This window comes from Channa argus, chromosome 11 (genome assembly GCF_033026475.1).
Source record: "Channa argus isolate prfri chromosome 11, Channa argus male v1.0, whole genome shotgun sequence".
In the NCBI taxonomy this organism is placed as follows: domain Eukaryota; kingdom Metazoa; phylum Chordata; class Actinopteri; order Anabantiformes; family Channidae; genus Channa; species Channa argus.
In genome coordinates this window covers 20,556,428-20,575,433 of record NC_090207.1, presented here as the reverse complement: position 1 = coordinate 20,575,433, position 19,006 = coordinate 20,556,428, and the positions used below count along the sequence as shown (strand labels likewise).

General features: G+C 41.1%; 1 protein-coding gene across 6 annotated transcripts in view; it reads right to left on the bottom strand.

Annotated features, from left to right (window-relative positions):
• Positions 1-3,451: 3,451 nt before the first annotated feature.
• Positions 3,452-19,006, bottom strand: part of ep400 (E1A binding protein p400) — a 36,016-nt gene continuing 20,461 nt past the window's right edge. For 2 of the 6 annotated variants that reach the window (XM_067520595.1, XM_067520599.1), the window contains 31 exons: positions 17,781-18,080; positions 15,986-16,150; positions 14,413-14,565; positions 14,096-14,160; positions 13,718-14,004; positions 13,281-13,483; positions 12,521-12,690; positions 11,344-11,540; positions 11,102-11,264; positions 10,614-10,910; positions 10,454-10,528; positions 10,156-10,290; positions 10,018-10,062; positions 9,775-9,928; positions 9,299-9,534; positions 9,005-9,178; positions 8,880-8,927; positions 8,649-8,785; positions 8,491-8,547; positions 8,328-8,406; positions 7,921-8,100; positions 7,787-7,832; positions 7,617-7,708; positions 7,259-7,457; positions 7,050-7,177; positions 6,663-6,878; positions 6,343-6,505; positions 5,297-5,430; positions 4,860-5,027; positions 4,681-4,758; positions 3,452-4,525 (listed from right to left, as the gene is read on the bottom strand). In XM_067520595.1, the coding sequence (XP_067376696.1) occupies positions 4,205-4,525; positions 4,681-4,758; positions 4,860-5,027; positions 5,297-5,430; positions 6,343-6,505; positions 6,663-6,878; positions 7,050-7,177; positions 7,259-7,457; positions 7,617-7,708; positions 7,787-7,832; positions 7,921-8,100; positions 8,328-8,406; positions 8,491-8,547; positions 8,649-8,785; positions 8,880-8,927; positions 9,005-9,178; positions 9,299-9,534; positions 9,775-9,928; positions 10,018-10,062; positions 10,156-10,290; positions 10,454-10,528; positions 10,614-10,910; positions 11,102-11,264; positions 11,344-11,540; positions 12,521-12,690; positions 13,281-13,483; positions 13,718-14,004; positions 14,096-14,160; positions 14,413-14,565; positions 15,986-16,150; positions 17,781-18,080 (4,865 nt within the window). In that variant the 3' untranslated portion in view covers positions 3,452-4,204. The remainder of the gene's footprint in view (positions 4,526-4,680; positions 4,759-4,859; positions 5,028-5,296; positions 5,431-6,342; positions 6,506-6,662; positions 6,879-7,049; positions 7,178-7,258; positions 7,458-7,616; positions 7,709-7,786; positions 7,833-7,920; positions 8,101-8,327; positions 8,407-8,490; positions 8,548-8,648; positions 8,786-8,879; positions 8,928-9,004; positions 9,179-9,298; positions 9,535-9,774; positions 9,929-10,017; positions 10,063-10,155; positions 10,291-10,453; positions 10,529-10,613; positions 10,911-11,101; positions 11,265-11,343; positions 11,541-12,520; positions 12,691-13,280; positions 13,484-13,717; positions 14,005-14,095; positions 14,161-14,412; positions 14,566-15,985; positions 16,151-17,780; positions 18,081-19,006) is intronic. The other 4 variants (XM_067520596.1, XM_067520597.1, XM_067520598.1 and 1 more) reach the window with 4 other exon arrangements.

Here is a 19,006-nt window from a genome sequence, read left to right as displayed (position 1 = left end):
GGGGCTTAGTAGATGATGGGACGGTGGCTTGGTAATAGGGGAGGGAGAAGACGGAGGGGGGTGGGGTTTGGTGGAGAGGGGGATCATCCATGTTTTTTACATTTAACACGCACGCATCCCCCTAAACACCATTCTATATTCTTTTTTGCCCCCCATCACCGACCATGAAGCTCTACACTGTGGGTTCACTAAGGGAACTGGCTGGTTTAAACATTAGCCACTGTGGCTTTTGATACATAACAGGCAGGAAGAAGAAAGGAGCTTGTCTTCTATTTGGCGGCTATGCAGCCTTACAATGTGTTCTTTTTCTTCTTCTTCTTCTTCTTTCGCGAATATATTCAGCAAAAATTACCCCATGCCATGAGAGGTATTGTAGCTGTATTGTAGGAGTTTTATAATGTTTAGTCATACTGGTGATGTGGCCAAAAATTAATGGCAGGGTCAGTGTTGCTCTGCTGGGTGGTAAGTCGGACCACCAGCTGCAGGCTGGTGTGTTACAAACGGGGTGCACAGAATTTGAAAATGCTTTTGTGCAGCATGTGTTTTAATTTGTTACACAGGACTCACAAGTTCCCTAACTTTATGATTTAGATCATTGGTCATAAAAATTACATCACCAACCTCTATACAAGAACAGACAGACTGTAACATGCCATGAGTGCTGAAGCGGAGATTAGAATTTGTTGCATGCGCCAAAAAGCAGGAGAATGAATGCATCTGACACACACCTGGAAGAGAAGTGACGTTTAGTATAAGAGAGTTGACTTATGAGCTTCAACTATTTTACAAAGCACATACAAGACCCAAAGTACAAGCAGATGACAGGCAGTCAGACAGAAAAGTGAGGGCCTTGTGTGTGGAGAGTGGTGCTGGCAGGTGGAGCCGGGCCACACCTAAGCCAAGGTTATCTCCAAGTTTCAGAGAGAAGACAGATCCCCTTTGTGGTTCACAGTCACGAGCTTACATGACTGTCACACCACAAGACATTCGTGTTGAAGATGAGAGCAGTCGAGCGTAGTAAGCTGACAGAAGTGGGCAGAGAGAAAGATGCAAGCAGGGCAAAAAGTGAAGCCAAGGGAGAGAGAGAGAGAGGGAGGGGGAGAGAAAGAGAGCGAGAGAGAGAGAGAGAGAGAGAGAGAGAGAGACTCACAGAAAATGATTGGGAGGTGGGAGAAGAAAGTGTCAAGCTAATACTGTAGATGTCTGTGGTAGGTTTTCAAAGTGCTGAATGACACTTCCTATCACTGTGTTGAAGGAAGTGGAGCGTGTCAGCCCCAGTCCTCTCTCACCCCATCTTGCATGCAGACCAATTACCACTGGCACATACCCCCACTTACCATCACCATCCCCCTGCAATTCAGTCAAATCACCCAGCAGACCTGTGACTCATCATTTAGAGTAATAGGTCTGTGTTTTACTGGCCTCAGGAGCTTGGGGACTTCCTACACTGCTTGTAGGAAGCTTACAGAGCATGTGGAGATATGGGCGAAGGAAATTATTCTTTCAGCATTGTATTATAATTCAAAATTGCATGTAAACTTTCTCTTACCTGGATAATGTTTACTGCACTTGGTGTTCCACTGCTGGAAACAGCTTTACACAGATGACAGAGGGTTAAATGCCTGGCTGAGGGCTACAAAAACAGCTTTTGGATGGCAAAATAGATTCACTTTTTGCTCTTAATACTAAATATTCCTTTAGGAAGGCAAAACAGAACTGAAGCATGTCTGAAGAGTCTGCTGCATAAACCATTGTTCCACCAGCCCTATGATTTGCACTAAAGGGGTCGCAGCGGGTTGCCATGGCAACCTTTCAGTATAGATGGCCTGTTTCTTTTCTAGTAGCGGTGATCATCAGCATCACTGGAGGAGCATCATTAGCAGGGAGCCCCGGGGGGTGTGATCAGTGCCAGGCCAGGATATTAGTGTAGACAGTATGATAGAGGATTTGGCCTTTATCATTTGCAGGGTGCAGCAGAGCCCACAAGCAGAGCCCCCCGCCCCCCGTGAAAAGGCTCCATCCTACCTGGATGCCTTTCTTACCTCCACAACACACTGAGCTTCTCTCTGAGGCAACAACAAAGCTATCGCTGAGTAATCATTGTATCCTCCCAAGGCTATTGTTCACATGGCTCCTCTGCTTTCAACATGCTTAGGGAGTTCTTGTTCGTGGTTCATTGCAAATGGTGGAAAACACACAACAAAGAAATAGCAGCTCTTATCGTAGGCTAACATGCCTGACAATCTTCACAGGCTTAAAATACACTCCTAACGTAAACATTGCAGGAAAGCTGGTGTCTGAAAAGAAAGATGAAACCAATGCTGTCTCAGCAACCTGTAGCACTCACCACCTAATGCATGACGTTTTGATGAAAACTGTACTGTCTGGGGCAGTTACCCCCCACCCACCCTGTCTACCTTAAACTGATCCTTCAAATAAATGTGGATGGCAGAGAAATATAAATTGTTAGATAAGTGTGTAAATTTCCCTTTTTTTGTGGCTGTCTTCATTAGATGCACACAAGCACTACGAGGAAGTGGGAAGCTAGAAATTTCATGTCTGAATTCAACAAGTGTGATTAATCTACTCTCACTAATTGCAGATGACAGCTCAGCTGCTCTAAAGTCTGAAGATCCTCCTACGCTCAACTACAACAAATGTACAGGAGAATTTTAGTTTTGGTTTTGGACCTTCAAGTCACGTTCGTGTCCAACAAGCAGTTTTGCTAAGTAGAAATAAGGGACATCAAGAGCAGCGATGGAGTAATGTCCAGGCCAAAGAGACCAGGATTGCCCATCTGTTGATCTCTCTGCCCTCTCTTCCACCTCACCTCCCTTGTCTCACTCGTTTAATGGTAAATTTGGACCGGCATAAAGAAGACTGGAGGGTGTACACTATGGAGCACACAGTGAATTTTACTGGCCTGGAAACTCCATAGTAGTTGTGAACCTTTTTCCACAAATGGTCCATGGTGATACTGATAGCACAGTGCCCCCCTGTGGATGCACAGAAATCTGCAGTTCAATCTTCATTCCACTGATTGTGAAAGAGAATGTGAAATTGGACTAAAAACTACATTTTTATAAGACGCTGGGTAGCTGGGTAAACCCTGTGCTTTTTTGCCGTTGTGCCTGACAAATCTGTCAAACAGTGCTGAGAGGGGCTTTCTGGTCTCCAGTGCGATCGATACACTATCTGAGAGAAAAGATGCTTAAAAATGCAAGTGCAACTTGCTGCCAAAGTGAAACTTTTACAAAAGATGTACATCAGCCTTCGATGCAAAATGTAGCTTTGTCCAGCTGAAACAAAAGGACCTTTAAAACTATCTGACAAAAAGCAATGGCTAGTAAGGCAGCATTACGAATCTAATGATACTGATGCCCTCGGATGAAAAAGAACAGCACTGGTGCTGTAAGAATATAAATTATAAGAATTCACAAAAATTCACAAGTACTTACAATGAATTTAATGAAAAACAATGTAAGGGAAAAAAATTAAATTGTGTATAAAATCAAAACACTTTATTACAATTAGGCTGAAAAACTCCAATGAAAACACAACTACTTTACAAAGTACAAATGTTTTTTTTTGATATTTACATTTTTTTCCTTAAACATCAATAAAAAAAAGACAATTTATGAGAAAACAAAATACTAAAGTACATGTTTACAGTGTATTTGCTGCAATTAAAAAAAAATAAAACAAATGACTAAAGGAACGTGCATTCTCCATTCAGTTTCTATAGACAACAAGGAAATGAGACATAAGGGACTATTTATGAATACACTTATTTTAATGGACAGCTCATTCCCCAATGCACCTTTTGAATATTATTATAATCACTGCTTTGAAGGCATGACTGTTGAGTCTTGTGGGGGCAAGTTTTAAATTGTGGTAATCTGAAGACGCATTTCACACGTCATGAACCACATTACTGAGTCATTAATGCAAAATTTTCGATCTCACCAGAATTGTAGTTAGAAGTGGAGTAAGTCAGCCAATATAAATGTAGGTGTGATTACCAAAATGGTGAAATGCGTGATGTTGAAAGTAGTTATGTTCAGATTAACATTAGAGACGACTGGGATGAGGTAAAGGTTTGGTGTGGGGCATCCCTCTTTGCACTTTAGCACAACTTCAGAACTTTCCCCCCCTGTACTGCAGAAAAATGCTTAGTAAATTCAGCTACATTAGTGTGTATGTCCTAGCTGTTCCCTCCCGTGGGCTTGGCAGGAGGTTTAGCCCTGATGCCCCCCTGGCGAGCTTGACTCTTGGTGGGCTGTTGGGGTGGAGCGGGCTGCTGTACTGGGGACTCGGCAGCAGAAAGTGCTGCAGGTTGCTGGGCGGGGCTATGGGGAGGAGGTGTCTGGATCTGAGGTGAGGCAGCTGCTGTTACTGCCTGCTGCTGGATCAGCTTCTGCTGAACTACTTGGGCTGTAGCTGCACCAGCAGGTATCATCTGCACCTGAGCAGAAACTGATGTGGCTGCCTGGGTCAGAGTCACAGTCTGAGGCTGGGCCTGAATCTGTCGAGAAACATAAAACAGTCATTTAAACTTGATAATTAAAATTAAGACTACATTAAATTACATTTTAAGCCTAGACTCTGAAGGTTGTTAGCCAGTTAATCATGTGTACTATCTAACGGTCAGCTATACAGGAAGATTACTAAAATCTCTACCTGCTGAGGAGAAGACACAATCTGTTGAATACTGGCCACAGTGGGCTGCGGTTGCACCATTTGTGGAAGCTTAGACACCTGATAAGAGAAGTAAACAAGAAAAATCTAGTATCAAAGCAGAGCCATTGGTTTATATGCAAATATTTGCTTTGCAATAGTGATTGCAACTGATGATCTACCTGGATTTGTTGGGCTCCAGTTGGTTTCTGACCCTGGGAAATGGATGCAAAGAACTGGGTCTTGATTCCTGCTTGGAGTGGGTTGGCAGGGTACACCTTCTGCTGTGGCTGCTGGGCAGGCTGGGCTACTGGCTGGGCTGTCTGCACTGTGACCTGCTGGGCGCATATCTAATGAAAATAACACAATAAAAGTTATTATAGTCATCTGTTTCAGTTAATCTTCCAAACAGATACATATTTCTATTGCAGTAATATATCGAAGCGGCAGGACGCATACCACGTTGGTAAGCGGGCCTGACTTTACCAATGCTGAATGTAAACATATTTTAAAAAGTGCATATGCTGTATTTTTTGCTTCTGTTGTGGCAGAGACTGGGGAAACGACTCCTAACAAATGATCAGTGTCAAAAGCCAAAGTCTGTTAGTTTGAGGTTTACCTTCTGCTGTACTGTTGCCTGTGCTTGCTGTGGCTGTCCTGGTTTCTGCTGGGCTGGGGATTGTGCCTGCTGCTGCTTCTTCACCTGAAGTAGCTGCAACTGGGGAAAGGATTGCCCTTGTAGCAATGGCCCACCTGGCAGAGAGGAGAAGAGAGAGACCTCCGTGGTCACTTTTCGGTCAAAGTTGTGATGGCAATTTTATTTATGTATCACTTTTAACACGTCACAAGTTGATATTGCATGTAGATACATTGACAGATAGGCACCAGGGTTATTATGGTACACAAAATAACAACAAGCGAAACCGCAGAACCGCACTGAAAAGATCAGAGGATGAGCAGCTTCAATCACTATTTAAAAAAATAAAAATAAATCTCTTTATGGAGACTATTATGTGAAGTTTATTACACTAAAGGTTTTGAAGAATTTAAAGCTGCACACAATCTGAAATTAAGAACTCTGAGCTTCGTGAATAAATCAACTGACTGCGATAAAACTGCAACTCACAGTTTTTAGGTAAATAAAAGAGATGTTGTAAAACAACCTGTAATATTTTTGGTGCCAGTGCTTAAAATGGCCTTAAGTAAATAGTTCAAATATTCAATCCCTGTCTTGCAGGCTTTGCATGTATTGTACCTATTTTTAATAAAGCACAGAGGTTAAACAACAACTTCAACAACTTATTGCATCACAGTGATTCATGGTCACTGTTAATCCTTGGCTAAACTATTAGTACTAATTTGAAAACTAAAGTAATTTTGTGTGTATGGCAGGTATTGTGCAGGTATCATAGCTCTCTCCATCATAGCCAATAGGTCAAAATTAAGCCGTGAGGAACATGTGTGACTGACACATAGCCATTACTAAACAGATCCATTCAATGTTATGTATTCTAGGTCTGAGCAGGGTTATATATTGAGCAAGAACCAGCCTGCAGCTAAAGTAACAGCATGTGGTCCATAAGATAATGCAAAACAATTTTGAATAGTTAATTGGCTTATAAGGCTCAAAAGAGCCCAGTGAAAGTCATAAGACTGTTAACGCACCTGTTTTTTGTGCCTGGTTTAGTGCCACAATGCCTGCTACAGTTACAGGCAATGTAACACCAGCTGATGAGACCACTGCTGGTACCACAGGAGGTTTGGTGAGGGTCACCTGGGCAGTCTGTCCCGATGTGACCGGAATATGGCCCTGAGGGGTAACGCGAGGCTGTGACAAGAAACACAGTCGGCATTAATACTGCCACAAATTCAACTATTGACATAAGCAAAGGAAAGAACCAGAATAGAATAGTTCCTGCTGGACCAGCAACAGTGGAGCAAACTACACAGAACATAAATGTTAGAATTTAGAATTTCTACTTTACCAGTCGGGCCAAGTGCAAGTTAGCCATAGTTGTGCCAGTCAGCACAGTTCCAGTTCTGGGTGGGGCCGCGGGGGCTAGCTGGGGACTAGCTTGGGCAGCCTGGGCAGACTGCACCTGGGTGGCTTGCTGGGCCCCTGGTGCCTGTTGTCCCTGGGCCACATTAGATGCAGCAACAGCAGGTAGCTGCATCTTCTGTTTTTGCATTTTTAACAAGTCCTGTAAACACACATATTCCCAGTTATAGATAATGTAATTTTACATATTAGTTTTTTTACTGTACTGTTTTTCTGAAATACTTTCATCACTATGACAATAGAAACAATGGCAGCTATATCTGCTAGACACTGACTTTTGTGTAGCTATTGTATTAAGATGCTGGTGGTGTACCTGTTTGCTGACTTGAGCTTTCAACTGTTGTGGAGGAACCTGATGCTGATGCTGCAGTTGCGGTTGCTGTTGCTGCCGAAACATCTGCACCTGGGCTTGGGTGTACTTTCCTGATATGGACATTGAGGCTGGATAAAGGATAGCGGATGCATCAGCTACGTGATCAGTAATGGGTATTCAGACATGAAAACACACGTTCAATTCAGTACCTGGTGGGACCTGAGCGACCAGTGGGCGAGTCTGTGTTGACACTGGGCTCAGAGTTGGAGAAACTATTGGAGATGCAGTCACTGGGGTAATGGCTCGAACACCCTGACTTGGGACACCTATGGCGACCACTTCAGCAGGAGCAGCAGCTGCAGGCCTTTGTTGTGTGTGGGGGAGCTGGGTCCCAGCTGCACTAGCAGGCTGAACCAACAACAATGGAAATGATCATATGTTTACAGGGTGTAGTGAGACTGGCTTTTGATTGAGGGCAAACAAAAGGCTATTTGTGTCATGACTTCCTTTTAATCAGTAGGTGACCGAGTTTAGCTAAAACAGAACTGATAAATGTTTGTGACTCACAGACAAGGTGCCTGATAGGCGTTTGTTAGCCTGGAAAGGACTTGGAGGAACTCCAGCTACTGTGTTCACAATAACATTGCCTCCTACAGCAGCTGGAACAAACAAAAAAGTTTATTAACTACTTTACTACACCAACAGTTTTGCATTGTGAATCATGTGTTTCAACGCACCGGCCTGGATAGTTGTGCCAGCAGTGGCACTTTTGATGTTTCCAGCCTAAAAAAAAAAAAAAACATATAACACGAGTGTAAGACCTATTACTGGACAAAGTAAATCGTCTGGAGTAGCATGTTTTAATTCTTACCAGAACAGCTGCATTAGGCACAGCAGCAGCTGCAGCGACTACGGCTGTTTGAGAGACCTGAGCCTGAGCCTGGCCAGCAACAGCAGAAGGCTGGGTTTGTCCAGGCACAACCTGGGCCTGGGGGGCTCCAGCCTGCTGCTGCTGGGCTAACTGCTGAGCCTTCTGCTGCTCTGCAAGGGCCTGAAAAAACACACACACAAAAAGGTTGTTACTCTAAATGAATGCTAAAAAAGATGATTTTTCTAATTGGCTTTGCAAATGGTGAAACCAACCATTTGTTGAAATAAGACCTGCATACTCATAGCATGCCACAAAAAAATAAAATAAATACAAAAAAAAATAAAAAAAATAAATAAAGAAGAAATATATACATTTGCTAGCTAGTTGGTAGTGAATTGGAGAGTCACCTTTTTCTCTTTGGCAATCCTTTCAGCACGTTGAGATGCTACCTGAATGGGAGGAAGTGGCTTGTCGTAGCTGATCCCACTGAAGAAAACAGATTTTTCTTTATTTACTGATTTGTGTTTAGACATAGCACAATTACACAAGAATTACAACACAAGAAAATACCTTTCTGCCAAAACAGAGGCATGTTTGGGATTCTTCTGAAATGGATTCATGCCGAGCCTGCAAATACATTGATGCATTTTAACAGACATATCTCACCTGAACTTGATTTCACTATTTTAATATTTTTTTTCTTCTTGATAAGACTCATCAGTGCTTACAGTGGTTTGATTGGTGGGCTTCTCTTGCTGGCAATAATCTTCATGAGTTCAAAGCGGCTGTTGTATAGCTGAATGTGAGTGGCATTGTCATCCTGTGTGTAAATCTGACAGGTTCTTAGAGGACGACTGTTCTTCGACTGAGAACACACACACAAAATTCAAGAAAAAAGAGTGAGGCTAGGAAATCTAGAGTAAAACATGATTCTAAAAACAAAGACCTAGGTAGGGTACCTTGTATATGCTCTTGGTTTTCTTCTTGGGGTTTGCCTCATATATCAACTGGAAAAAATACAATATTTAGACACGTACAATATTTAGACTAACGATGAAGAAGAACAGGATGACAATGTTTTTACCTTGCCCTCTTCTCTGGGAATGATAACATTTTCATAGCGGTTGCGACATTGTTTGGGTGAACGGTAGATGCGGCTGATGGAGTTCACCACGTCGCTCACCAGATCCCAGTTAGGAGTGTGGGCAGGGGACAAAATTGTTAGGTTCAGAGGCAACTCCAGCAGCTGCTTCACAGCCTGTCAAAACAATTTCAGTATGGAAAATGAAAAACACACTATGACTAGTTTAAACAGAAGATATGCACAATGGATTTTTTCATCCCCATCAACACTTCATGGAAGGGGTCTTTGACGTACCTGAAGAAGAGCCCAGTCCTCACTTATGAGCCACTCTGGGTTGTCCTGGCTGGCCTCCATGGCAGGTTTAACCAGTGAGGGTAGAGGCTTGGCAAAGGGTGCCTGCTGCTTGAGGGAGAAGTTCTTTTTCTGGTCCTTGCCCTCACGGCGAACTTTCAGCATGCTGGCCTTTTCGAAGAGGGAGCGTGGAGGAATGACCGTCTCCCCATGACCCTTCTTCTTTTTTCTGGCTGCTGCTAGACAAACACATTCAAGTAAAGACAGAAAAATATATAAATAAATTTGATCTTGTCTCTATTATTAGAGAGCCCCAAAACTTTTCTTAAACAACTGAACAATTATTCAGTGATTAATAACAAATTTTCCTTGTTTGAAAGCAGAAAACTAGAGCATACTGAATATTCTCAAAGAGTTGTAAATACCTATGTTGAGTTGTAAATTGGCGTTAATGAAGGTTTTAATAAATATTCTCCCACCTGAGGGGTCCATCTTGAGTCTTTTGTTCTCTTTGCGGATATAGATAGGAGGCAACTTGGACTCTGGCATGGGTGTGGTGTCATACATCAGCATCATCACAGAGTCAATGTAAATGTCGTTGTCATCCTGTGGCGGTGTGGGTGGAGTCCAAAGCTGTTTTGGAACATTGCGTGTCAGAACATATCCAAGAGCAAGTGGGACTTTTTAATGTGCCTCAATACAAATAAAATGTGTTGTCTTACCGGCATAATTTCAGTATGTCCATCCTCTGCATCAAATATATATTCCTATTGATTCACACAGTGAATTATGTCAAAAACAGACAACACAATCCACAAACCACTTCTTCTTTGATACCAGAGATAAAAATTGCCACCCACCATGTTGTAAGCATCCTCTCTGGTGTAGGTGAAGAGATCTTCATCTCCGTCCATCATTTGACGTTCCTCCTCCTCCTTCATCAGCTTCTGCAGCTGCTGCAGCTCCCAGCCTCTCTTGGAGCACTCCAACTGTTCCTAAGGAAAATAAACACAAAATGATCAGGTACAAATAGTTTATTAAGATGCCAACATTGCAGAGGTGTAATGATTAGTCAATTTAGGAACTGACTCCACTATATCATAAATTAAAATGTGTATAAACAAAAACATTCTTTGGCTGGATTACAGTTCAAGTTACCTTCAGAGCAGTTTCATCATCACTGATGTGGAGGTATTCCAGGTAATGGAGGGCATACCTTTCAATTGGGGTGAGCTATTTGAGAGATAAGATAATGTAAATATAAACACAGGTAGACAAAGAATCCCTTACATTTAATGTTATTTTCTACAAAAGGTACCTGTTCCATTACTGCATTCAGCTCCTCCATTTGAGCTGGCTCTTCTATGACTTTGTTTTCCGGCTCCTGGTTGTCCTCTGCTGTCTCCTGGCCATCTGGCTTATCCTCCACCTTATGTTGCTGCTCTTCCTCATCTGGCACACCATCCAGGTTTATGCTGTGGAGAGCCTGGATGTAGGGTCTAGCCACTCTGGGAGAGATGGCTTCGGATGCTGATGGCTCCTGGTGAAGAACAACAAATTCCTCCACCTTCTCTCCCGAGCCTGCCTCCACCTCAAACAGATCCTGGATTGTCCGCTACAAGCACACAACATCAGTTCATGTCCCTGGTTTAATAAAACTACAGCAAGGTGGATGAAATGATTAATTTACTTATGCGCTACAAACTTTCACAGTTTGAGCAAAAGTAGCTTTAAGCAAATCTGAATAATAGGGGCACAGAGAGTTGTGTGAAATGCCAGAACAAGACCACAGTGATTTTATCTTACTTGTGTGAGGAAAGCCAAGGTGTAGTCAGTACCCTGTGCAGCCACCTCTCTTATCAGGTCCTTGGTGCCATTCTTCAACAGTTTCTCTTCAATGGAATTCCCACTCTCCAACCTGGGCAACACCCAAAACATAACCCAAAGTAGTATCAAAGTCTTCCAATGCCTAGAAGGCAAAGTTAGATCTAGAGGTTTGCCAGGTATTTGTTACAGAACATGAAAATAAAGACATTATTAATAGACACCTGTATATGTGTATATCCTTTGAACGCCCTATCTTGTCGCACCACTCCTGGGTGCGGGCATCCATGCTGGGATTGAGGTCCGTGTCATAGAAGATGATTGTGTCTGCATCAAACACAGTCCCAACTGCAGAGCAGCAACGATTGGTCAGGATGCAGCAGAACACCTGCCTGTTCCTGTTAAACTTCTTCATATTATCCTGAGGGAACACAGCAACAAACATGTTATCTTATCTCAGTAGTTTGTAGTAAACTACAGTTTAAGCACAATATCACATTTTCCCTTACAATTAATTTAAATGATTCATCATCCATTTAGATTTGTCTGGTGTCTGCATCTTTATTTAGGATAAACAACCTAATCTAGCAGTTACCTAAAAGTTGGTATCTGCCAGATTTCTACCACTTGATATGATATTGATACTGATATTTTGAACATGCAAACCTCAGTTGAGTGTCTGAAAACTATAGACACGGTTTATAACAGTGCTCTCAGATTCATCACTGGGTGTTGCTTTAAAACCCACCATTGTAAGTTATATTCTTTGTTGGCCATCACTGTAAAGAGGATCAATTCATTGGCTGATGTTTGTATACAAGGCTATTCTACATATGTCTTCATATTTGGTAGTCCTTAGAAATCCTGTGTGTGACTCATATAACCTAAGATTGCAAAACTATCTTGTTTAATATCCCAAAGACACTGGGAAGTGTTACTGTTTTTAACTGCACATTGGTTTCTTTTAATATACTGAAACAAAGCTGTTACTTAAATTAAGTGAATTTATGAGTGTGTTTTTAGCTATACTATTAATGCTGCTATCTTGACCAGGTCACTCTTGAAAATGAGATTTGAAATCTCAATAAGTTTCTAACTTGCTTAAATAAGTAACGTATCTAAAAGATACATTTAAGTATGTGATAATGCAGAATAGCAACATCAACTAACTAATGTTAATTCATGTCTGGATCTCCTAATGCCCTGGATGGAACAGAGACCAGCAGATAGGGAACATAGTATATAAGTTCCTGTCCATGCCTTATACCAATTTATGCTTTTATTGTGGTTTAAAAAAATATTTTGCCCAAGAACTCTACAGAAGGATCAAACCTAAGGATGGGAGGACCAGCAGGGCTCATAAAGTATTTAAAATATCTATTTATATGGTGGTAATTTTACCTGTCTTTCATCAGAAGTCAAGCTTTCATCAACCCGCACATAAGTAAGCTTCCTGTAATCTAGGAAGGCCTCCAGAATGTCTAGCATCTTTACCATCTGAGTAAAGATCAGGACACGGCGGCTCTCTGACCTAATCTTCTGCAGAAGAATGGCAAGAGCCTCCAGTTTACCTTTGAAAAAGGAAAAGATTGAAGTTATTAATCTTAGCAGATGCAAGTTTGGAGGATTCAGCAAGGTTTACCTCAACAGAAGGAAGGATTATTTTATGTGTATAGTGAAAGTGATTATGTTTCCTAGACATGGTTAGGGTTAGGTAAGAGCCAACCTGAATTAAATTACAGGTGTCATTCTCTGTATAAACCCAGCAATATCTACATTTATCAGCCCCTCCAGGATTTCAGGGAGGTTTTTTGATTGTTGCTGCCCAAGCTGTGCAATTCTGTGACAGCTGATTTGTGATGCATGTTGCAATGCTTTCACAATGTTTTAAATTGCAAGGTTAACAGAGAGGTTGCAAAGGGAACTGGTATAATTAATTGTTGCAATACCAACATTGTGAATTCCTGAATGGACTGATTTATTAAGAATACTGGATATGAGAATAGGGAAAAGGTCCAATGCTACTTTTGCCGTGTTTTTCGTTTGTTATTTTTGTTATAAGTCTGAAATGGCTTGTTATTTCTCATGTTTTCAATATGGCTATGCCACAGTGCCAGCTTTTTGCATGTAAAAGTATATTAAAAACAGCCCTGGTGCTAACCTGAGTCCATCTGCATTAGTTGAAGGTCAGGAAAATGGAAGAGATGCCTGTATGCTAAATCATGGATGGCAGTACTGTGTGGAGAAGATGCATCCTGTAACTGACGGCGAAGGGACTTCTGCTCAAGGCGATATGGAACTGGGGGATTAGCTGCATACAGATGAGGAGGTGGGGCTACAGCTGGAGGCACCAAACATAACAGCCTAAAAGATGACAAAGAGTTGGCAAAACAAATGGGTAAGTATATACACATCAGATAAATGCCATTCGAATAAAGAAATAGAACATATGGGACTGTACTATAGCCTTTTAGTTCTGCAAAAAAAGTTCTACCAAACCAATGCAGTTCAAACAATATAGCTAGTGAGCAAGCAACACGCATCAAAAATGGATTTGTAAGGTATTTTATGATGGTTTCAAACAACATGTGCTAGTACCTCTTGATAAGGCTGTTGGCAGCCTCCAGACACTCCACTGAGCGAAGAGTGGACTGCAGTGTAGAGGTGGTAGCCACACAAGTTCTCTGTGCCCTGAGGCAGCTCTCTCTGCCGACCCACCTCCAGCCTCCAGCAGTGATGGCCGAGTGACCAGGTTCTGAGCTCAAAGTGCAAGCTTGCAGCAGGTCGGACCCATATAACACTCTGCGGCTACAGCGGCGCTCATTCGCTTTAAACAGGGAGTTCAAGCGCTCCTTTATCTGCTGTGTCTTTTCTTCTGAAGATTCCTAAAGATTACAGTAGCAGATGATATGCAAAGTCACACATTTTTATTAAATCTTTTATTAAATAAGTGAAAATGTGTGGTAAAGTACTTACCTGAGAACCAGCTGTAGCTGTAAGCTTGGTGAGGGGTGATATGGAATTTGTAGTCACTCCCAAAGCTTAAAAAGAAATATACAATATCAAAACATAAGCAAATTCCATCAACGTACAAAAGCAATGCTTTTGCAAATACCAATGCTTAATTTATTTTATAGGAAAATGTGTAATTCTGTGGACACGGTAGCATTTATGTCACACAAAAATATATTAGCTTTCAGCATTACAATAATAAACTGGTACTGTAGGATGTGCCTAGATAGCATATTAAGAGACAGTTAACCTTATAATGCAATAATGTAAATGAGTCACACCTTGTTGTGCTGTAGACAGAGTTGGGTGAAGTGTGCCAGGTGTAGTTGAGGTGTTAGATGAAGTAACAGGTTGTGGCACTGTCTGCATTACCACTGACCCCTGGGGCCTGATAATCTGCTGCCCTGGAGCTGACACAATCTGCAGGATGTTGCCTAAATCCATGACAGGTATTAAACAAACATTAGGTGATGGCATTAAATTAAGTGTGTGAATATAAAAAAAATTTGTGCCAGGAATTAGGAAAGGCACGGCAAGGCCGAACAGATGCTTAATCTAAACTTAGTTTGAAAAGTTTACCATTAACCAGGGCTTGAAATTAAAGTTCTTAGACCACATGCCCTTAGGGCGAGTAGCTCTAATGTTTTAGTTGTCCGACATTATAGCTAATCTCCTACTTGATGTGAGCTTTATATTAAAAGTTAAAATAACTAAAAGATTTAACATTGTATCTGTATGTTTTGATAATTGAGAAAGCAGAAATACTAGCAACATTTATGCATGAATTCTGAACACAGCTTTTGATAAAACCCTCAAAATGAGATGAAAGGCATTAAGAAAAAAACATTATGATTAATGTGTATCTGACTCATTAAAATGACATCTGTACTTAACACCTTATAATAAGGAAGCCAACTAATACGAATAGGTGGGATTTTAAAGTTTGCAGCTTAAAACATTGATATGACATCAATAAGAGTAAGGGGCCTTTGAATAGTGCAAAAGATACATATAGGCAGGAGTGTTATTCCAGCCTTTTATCATCTAACTTAAATGGAGCTTACACTGTGACAATGTGAATTTGGAGACACTTTAGGAGGAACAATTAGCAAATTTATTTCCAGATATTTTGCTTATCACAGACATACGCAAGTATCTAATACCTGCAGGTAGAACTGGTGTTTTGTGTGGTTATTTAAAGAAGTTTTGCTTGTCGCAAGATTTTCATTGATCTGGACAAAATGTAAATATCCCATAATTTGCAGATGTCACTTGTGAATATTAAACGTTTTGGTGGAGTTGGCACAGATCATATTTTGTAGAGCTGCTTTGTTTTAGTCATCAGCTCTCCTTCCACTGAGGCAAAATCATGATTCTGTTGAATTTACTAGTTTATTGGTTATATTTTAAAGCCGTCCACGGACTACAGGGTGAGTGGTTCGATCCCCGGCCCTGGCTATATGTCGAAGTTTTCATGAAGTTATAGTAAAGTTAGCAAACAGAGATAGGACCTGATCAAATGACATAAAAAAAAAAAATGACCCAGTCTCTGGGTCACCTGAAATGAGATGGTGGACACTTTAAGACCAATCAAGCGTGCATCTCTACAATAAAATTAAATATTAACCAATTTGTGGCAGGGCAACACATTAAATGAAAAATGTTTGGGAAACACTGCATACAGTCATTTTTTATTTGCCCGATTGGACAAATGCTTGACGCATTCCACTTGCCCTGGGTAAGCAGGTAAGCGTTAATCTCAAGCCCTGATTAATGTCAAAAGGACATAAAGAACAAAATGAAGGGATTTAGGTTGACAGAAAATGTGACAATGGGTTGTAGTTCAGAGTGTACCTTGGAGCTGCAAGGGCTGCCCAGTAGTGAGCTGGCGGAGCTGGCTGGGGGATAAAGTAAACTTGTTTCCCTGAAACTGTAGAGTAACAGGAGTCTCTGGCTGGGAGATACGATTCTGACTGCCTGATATGTTGGTCGGCTGTGCAATCTTCACCATGTCACCACCTTCAATGGAAGGGAAGAACTGACATGTCATCAAAAAACAATTAACAATTCAGATGAAACACCAGAAAAAAGAACAGGTTCTGCCAATAAGTTAAAGGGTGAAAAAGAGACAAGACATGCAGAACCAGGGTGATTAATCAGTGGGACGAGCACAGTTGCCGTTCACAACAGAAAAATAACAGTTTTTACTTTTTCCCAAAAAGGTGAAAGAAAACGACTATATACAGTCCTCAGGTGAGTCTGGAATAAACACATACACAAAGAACTGCACTTGACTGCCTTTTCAAGGCAACACACTGGTAAACAGGAAGTAAACTTGTCAACCACTATCGATGATTGTCTTTGGATTTTTATTTATTTCTCCATATATTTTCATTCTTAAATACCAGATTTTAAACCAATGTATGCTATTCAGCAGGTGCCAATTCAGGTGTCTATGTGGATGTTCAAAAACCTCTGAAAGTGTAGTTCTGCTTAATTTTAGGAAACATTTAAGAATGTACTAAAAATTATCAACTGGGATGGGAGGGAAAATTAATATAGAATTTTTAATATATATATTTTTTACATTTAATTTACAGAGCCCAGTAGACCTCAGAAGAAAATATTTAAAAATCTGTATGCACAAATTAGCTATATTGAAAGCAACAAATTGCAACAACCAGTAAAGGTGTTTAGTCTTTGAACAATCCAAATGGTTCACATATACATATAAATATATGTTTGGTGTAAACAACAGTTACTTTGATATGGCTTAAAAAAATAATTTTTGTTAATTACATCAATTCATGAACACGTGATTAAGCGAATTAATTTATTTCCAAGATTCAAATTTAATCAATAAGCAGCTTAAGTAGGTATGATTTATGTGGACAAATTATTTGAAAATTTGTCTGACACCTGCTGTGCTGAAATGTGTTCGCGTCAAGTATCTCTTTCAAAGAATTTCAGCTTCATCTTAGTTTCCACACAAGTTGCAATTTTCAAAACAACAGTAGCCAGTAAGATAATTTTCAGAAAGTATATGCTCTATTCACATACTCAAATACTGTGTGTTGTTACTGAAAAGGTTTCTCAATATGTGGGATCATTTCCCCATGCTTTACAGTGATGCGCAACATCAGAGTGAAAGTTAAAACATTAGCAAAGAAAAAAAAATTAAAACATCCAAAGCTTTGGGATTTCTTCCTGTAGCTGGGCTGAGACAAGACAAAAGAATATTAGTAAACTGGGGGAAAAAAATATGTAAAAAAAGAAGAGAGAGGACATAATTAAGTTAAATAGTGTATTGATGTGTGGCATACCATAAGTGGGTCGTTCATAGTGAACATGCAGGTTTTGAGAAAGAAATGGGGAATGCTCAGGCTGTGGAGATGCTGCTGATATGGCTACAGATCCTTCTTCCCCCCCCCAGTTTTAGAGTTACATTACTGCTAATACAAGGCATCTCTGCCATGACCAAAATTGCTGCACCATCTTTGATGTTACCATTGCACATTTGAGTATGTAGTAAAGACACATATCAGCAGTGCCCCAAGTAAAGGCCAAAGTGTAGAGCAGCCTGTACTGTGGTGTCAGATGTGGAGGGAAAATGCTGAAAGGGAAGGGTAGGGGGAGGGAGGCCACTTACTAGGCAACCGTGCCTGGGCCTGGGATGTAAGAACCAGCCTCTGGGATAGTAAGCTGGGCTGAATGGCATGGCTGGGGGCTAGAGCTGGCCTTGGAACCTGTGCTAATCCAGGCTGGCTGATGGAAGCTATAGACCCCACAACTGTGCCAGCTAAGGTCTGGCTCAATGCCACAGAGGAAGCCCCCAAAACATGCTGCCCAATACCACTATTCCCAGAGGAGGCTACATTGGAGGTGGCAGTGTTGCTGCTGCTGCTGACAGGAGGGGTAGTCTGGAGTCTCTGAGTAGCGGTTCCAACTGCTGTGAAGTACAAGGCAATGGGGTATGGGACTACATGTTAGGGGTAACCCAATATATATAGTCAAATCATTAGTGCAATTAGTTTTCTCAATACATACACTATATTGCCAAACCTATCCAAATAAATGAATGAATTCAGGTGCACAAAGTAAGGTCCACAAAGACATGGATGAGTGAGTTTGGTGTGGAAGAACTTGACTGGCCTGCACAGAGTCCTCAACCCGATAGAACACTTTTGGGATGAATTTGAGCAAAGACTGCGAGCACTGTGTATTATGTATTTCATAAACACACTCCTAAACCTTGTGGAAAGCCTTCCCAGATGAGTTGAAGCTGTTATAGCTGCAAAGGGTGGGCCAACGTCATATTAAACCCTATTGATTAAGAATGGGATGTCACTAAAGTTCATATGGGTCTAAAGGCAGGTGAGTGAATACTTTTGGCAATGTAGTGTATGTAGGCATTCAAAGTGTTCTCTACATTTTCACTTTGGTATGTTTAGAGTGCCCTAACTGTGCGATGTCTTTTAGGAACGTAATGTGTTTTAACCGTGAAACAGGTTTATGAAATCCAATCTTGCTTCATCATCGCCAATCCACAGTGCTGAGGTGCTGGATGCATAAACAGCTTCTTGGGGTACACTAGTTTTAGGTCGGATATATCCCACCACTGCTGCCATAAACCTATGCTTATGTTGACTTTGTCAGATAATGTCATGCACATAAATATTCCCATGTACAAAAATGTTCCTAAGCAACTAAAATGCAATAGCAAATCTTTTGTGGGTAACATATCTGATATTTGAATTATATCCTACTACAACTTGTTTACAGATGACTAAAACGCTACATTTACCTATGGACTTGCAGGCCCGAGAATGTGATAGAATTTGTGTCTAGTACATGAAATCCAGATTTACCATGACA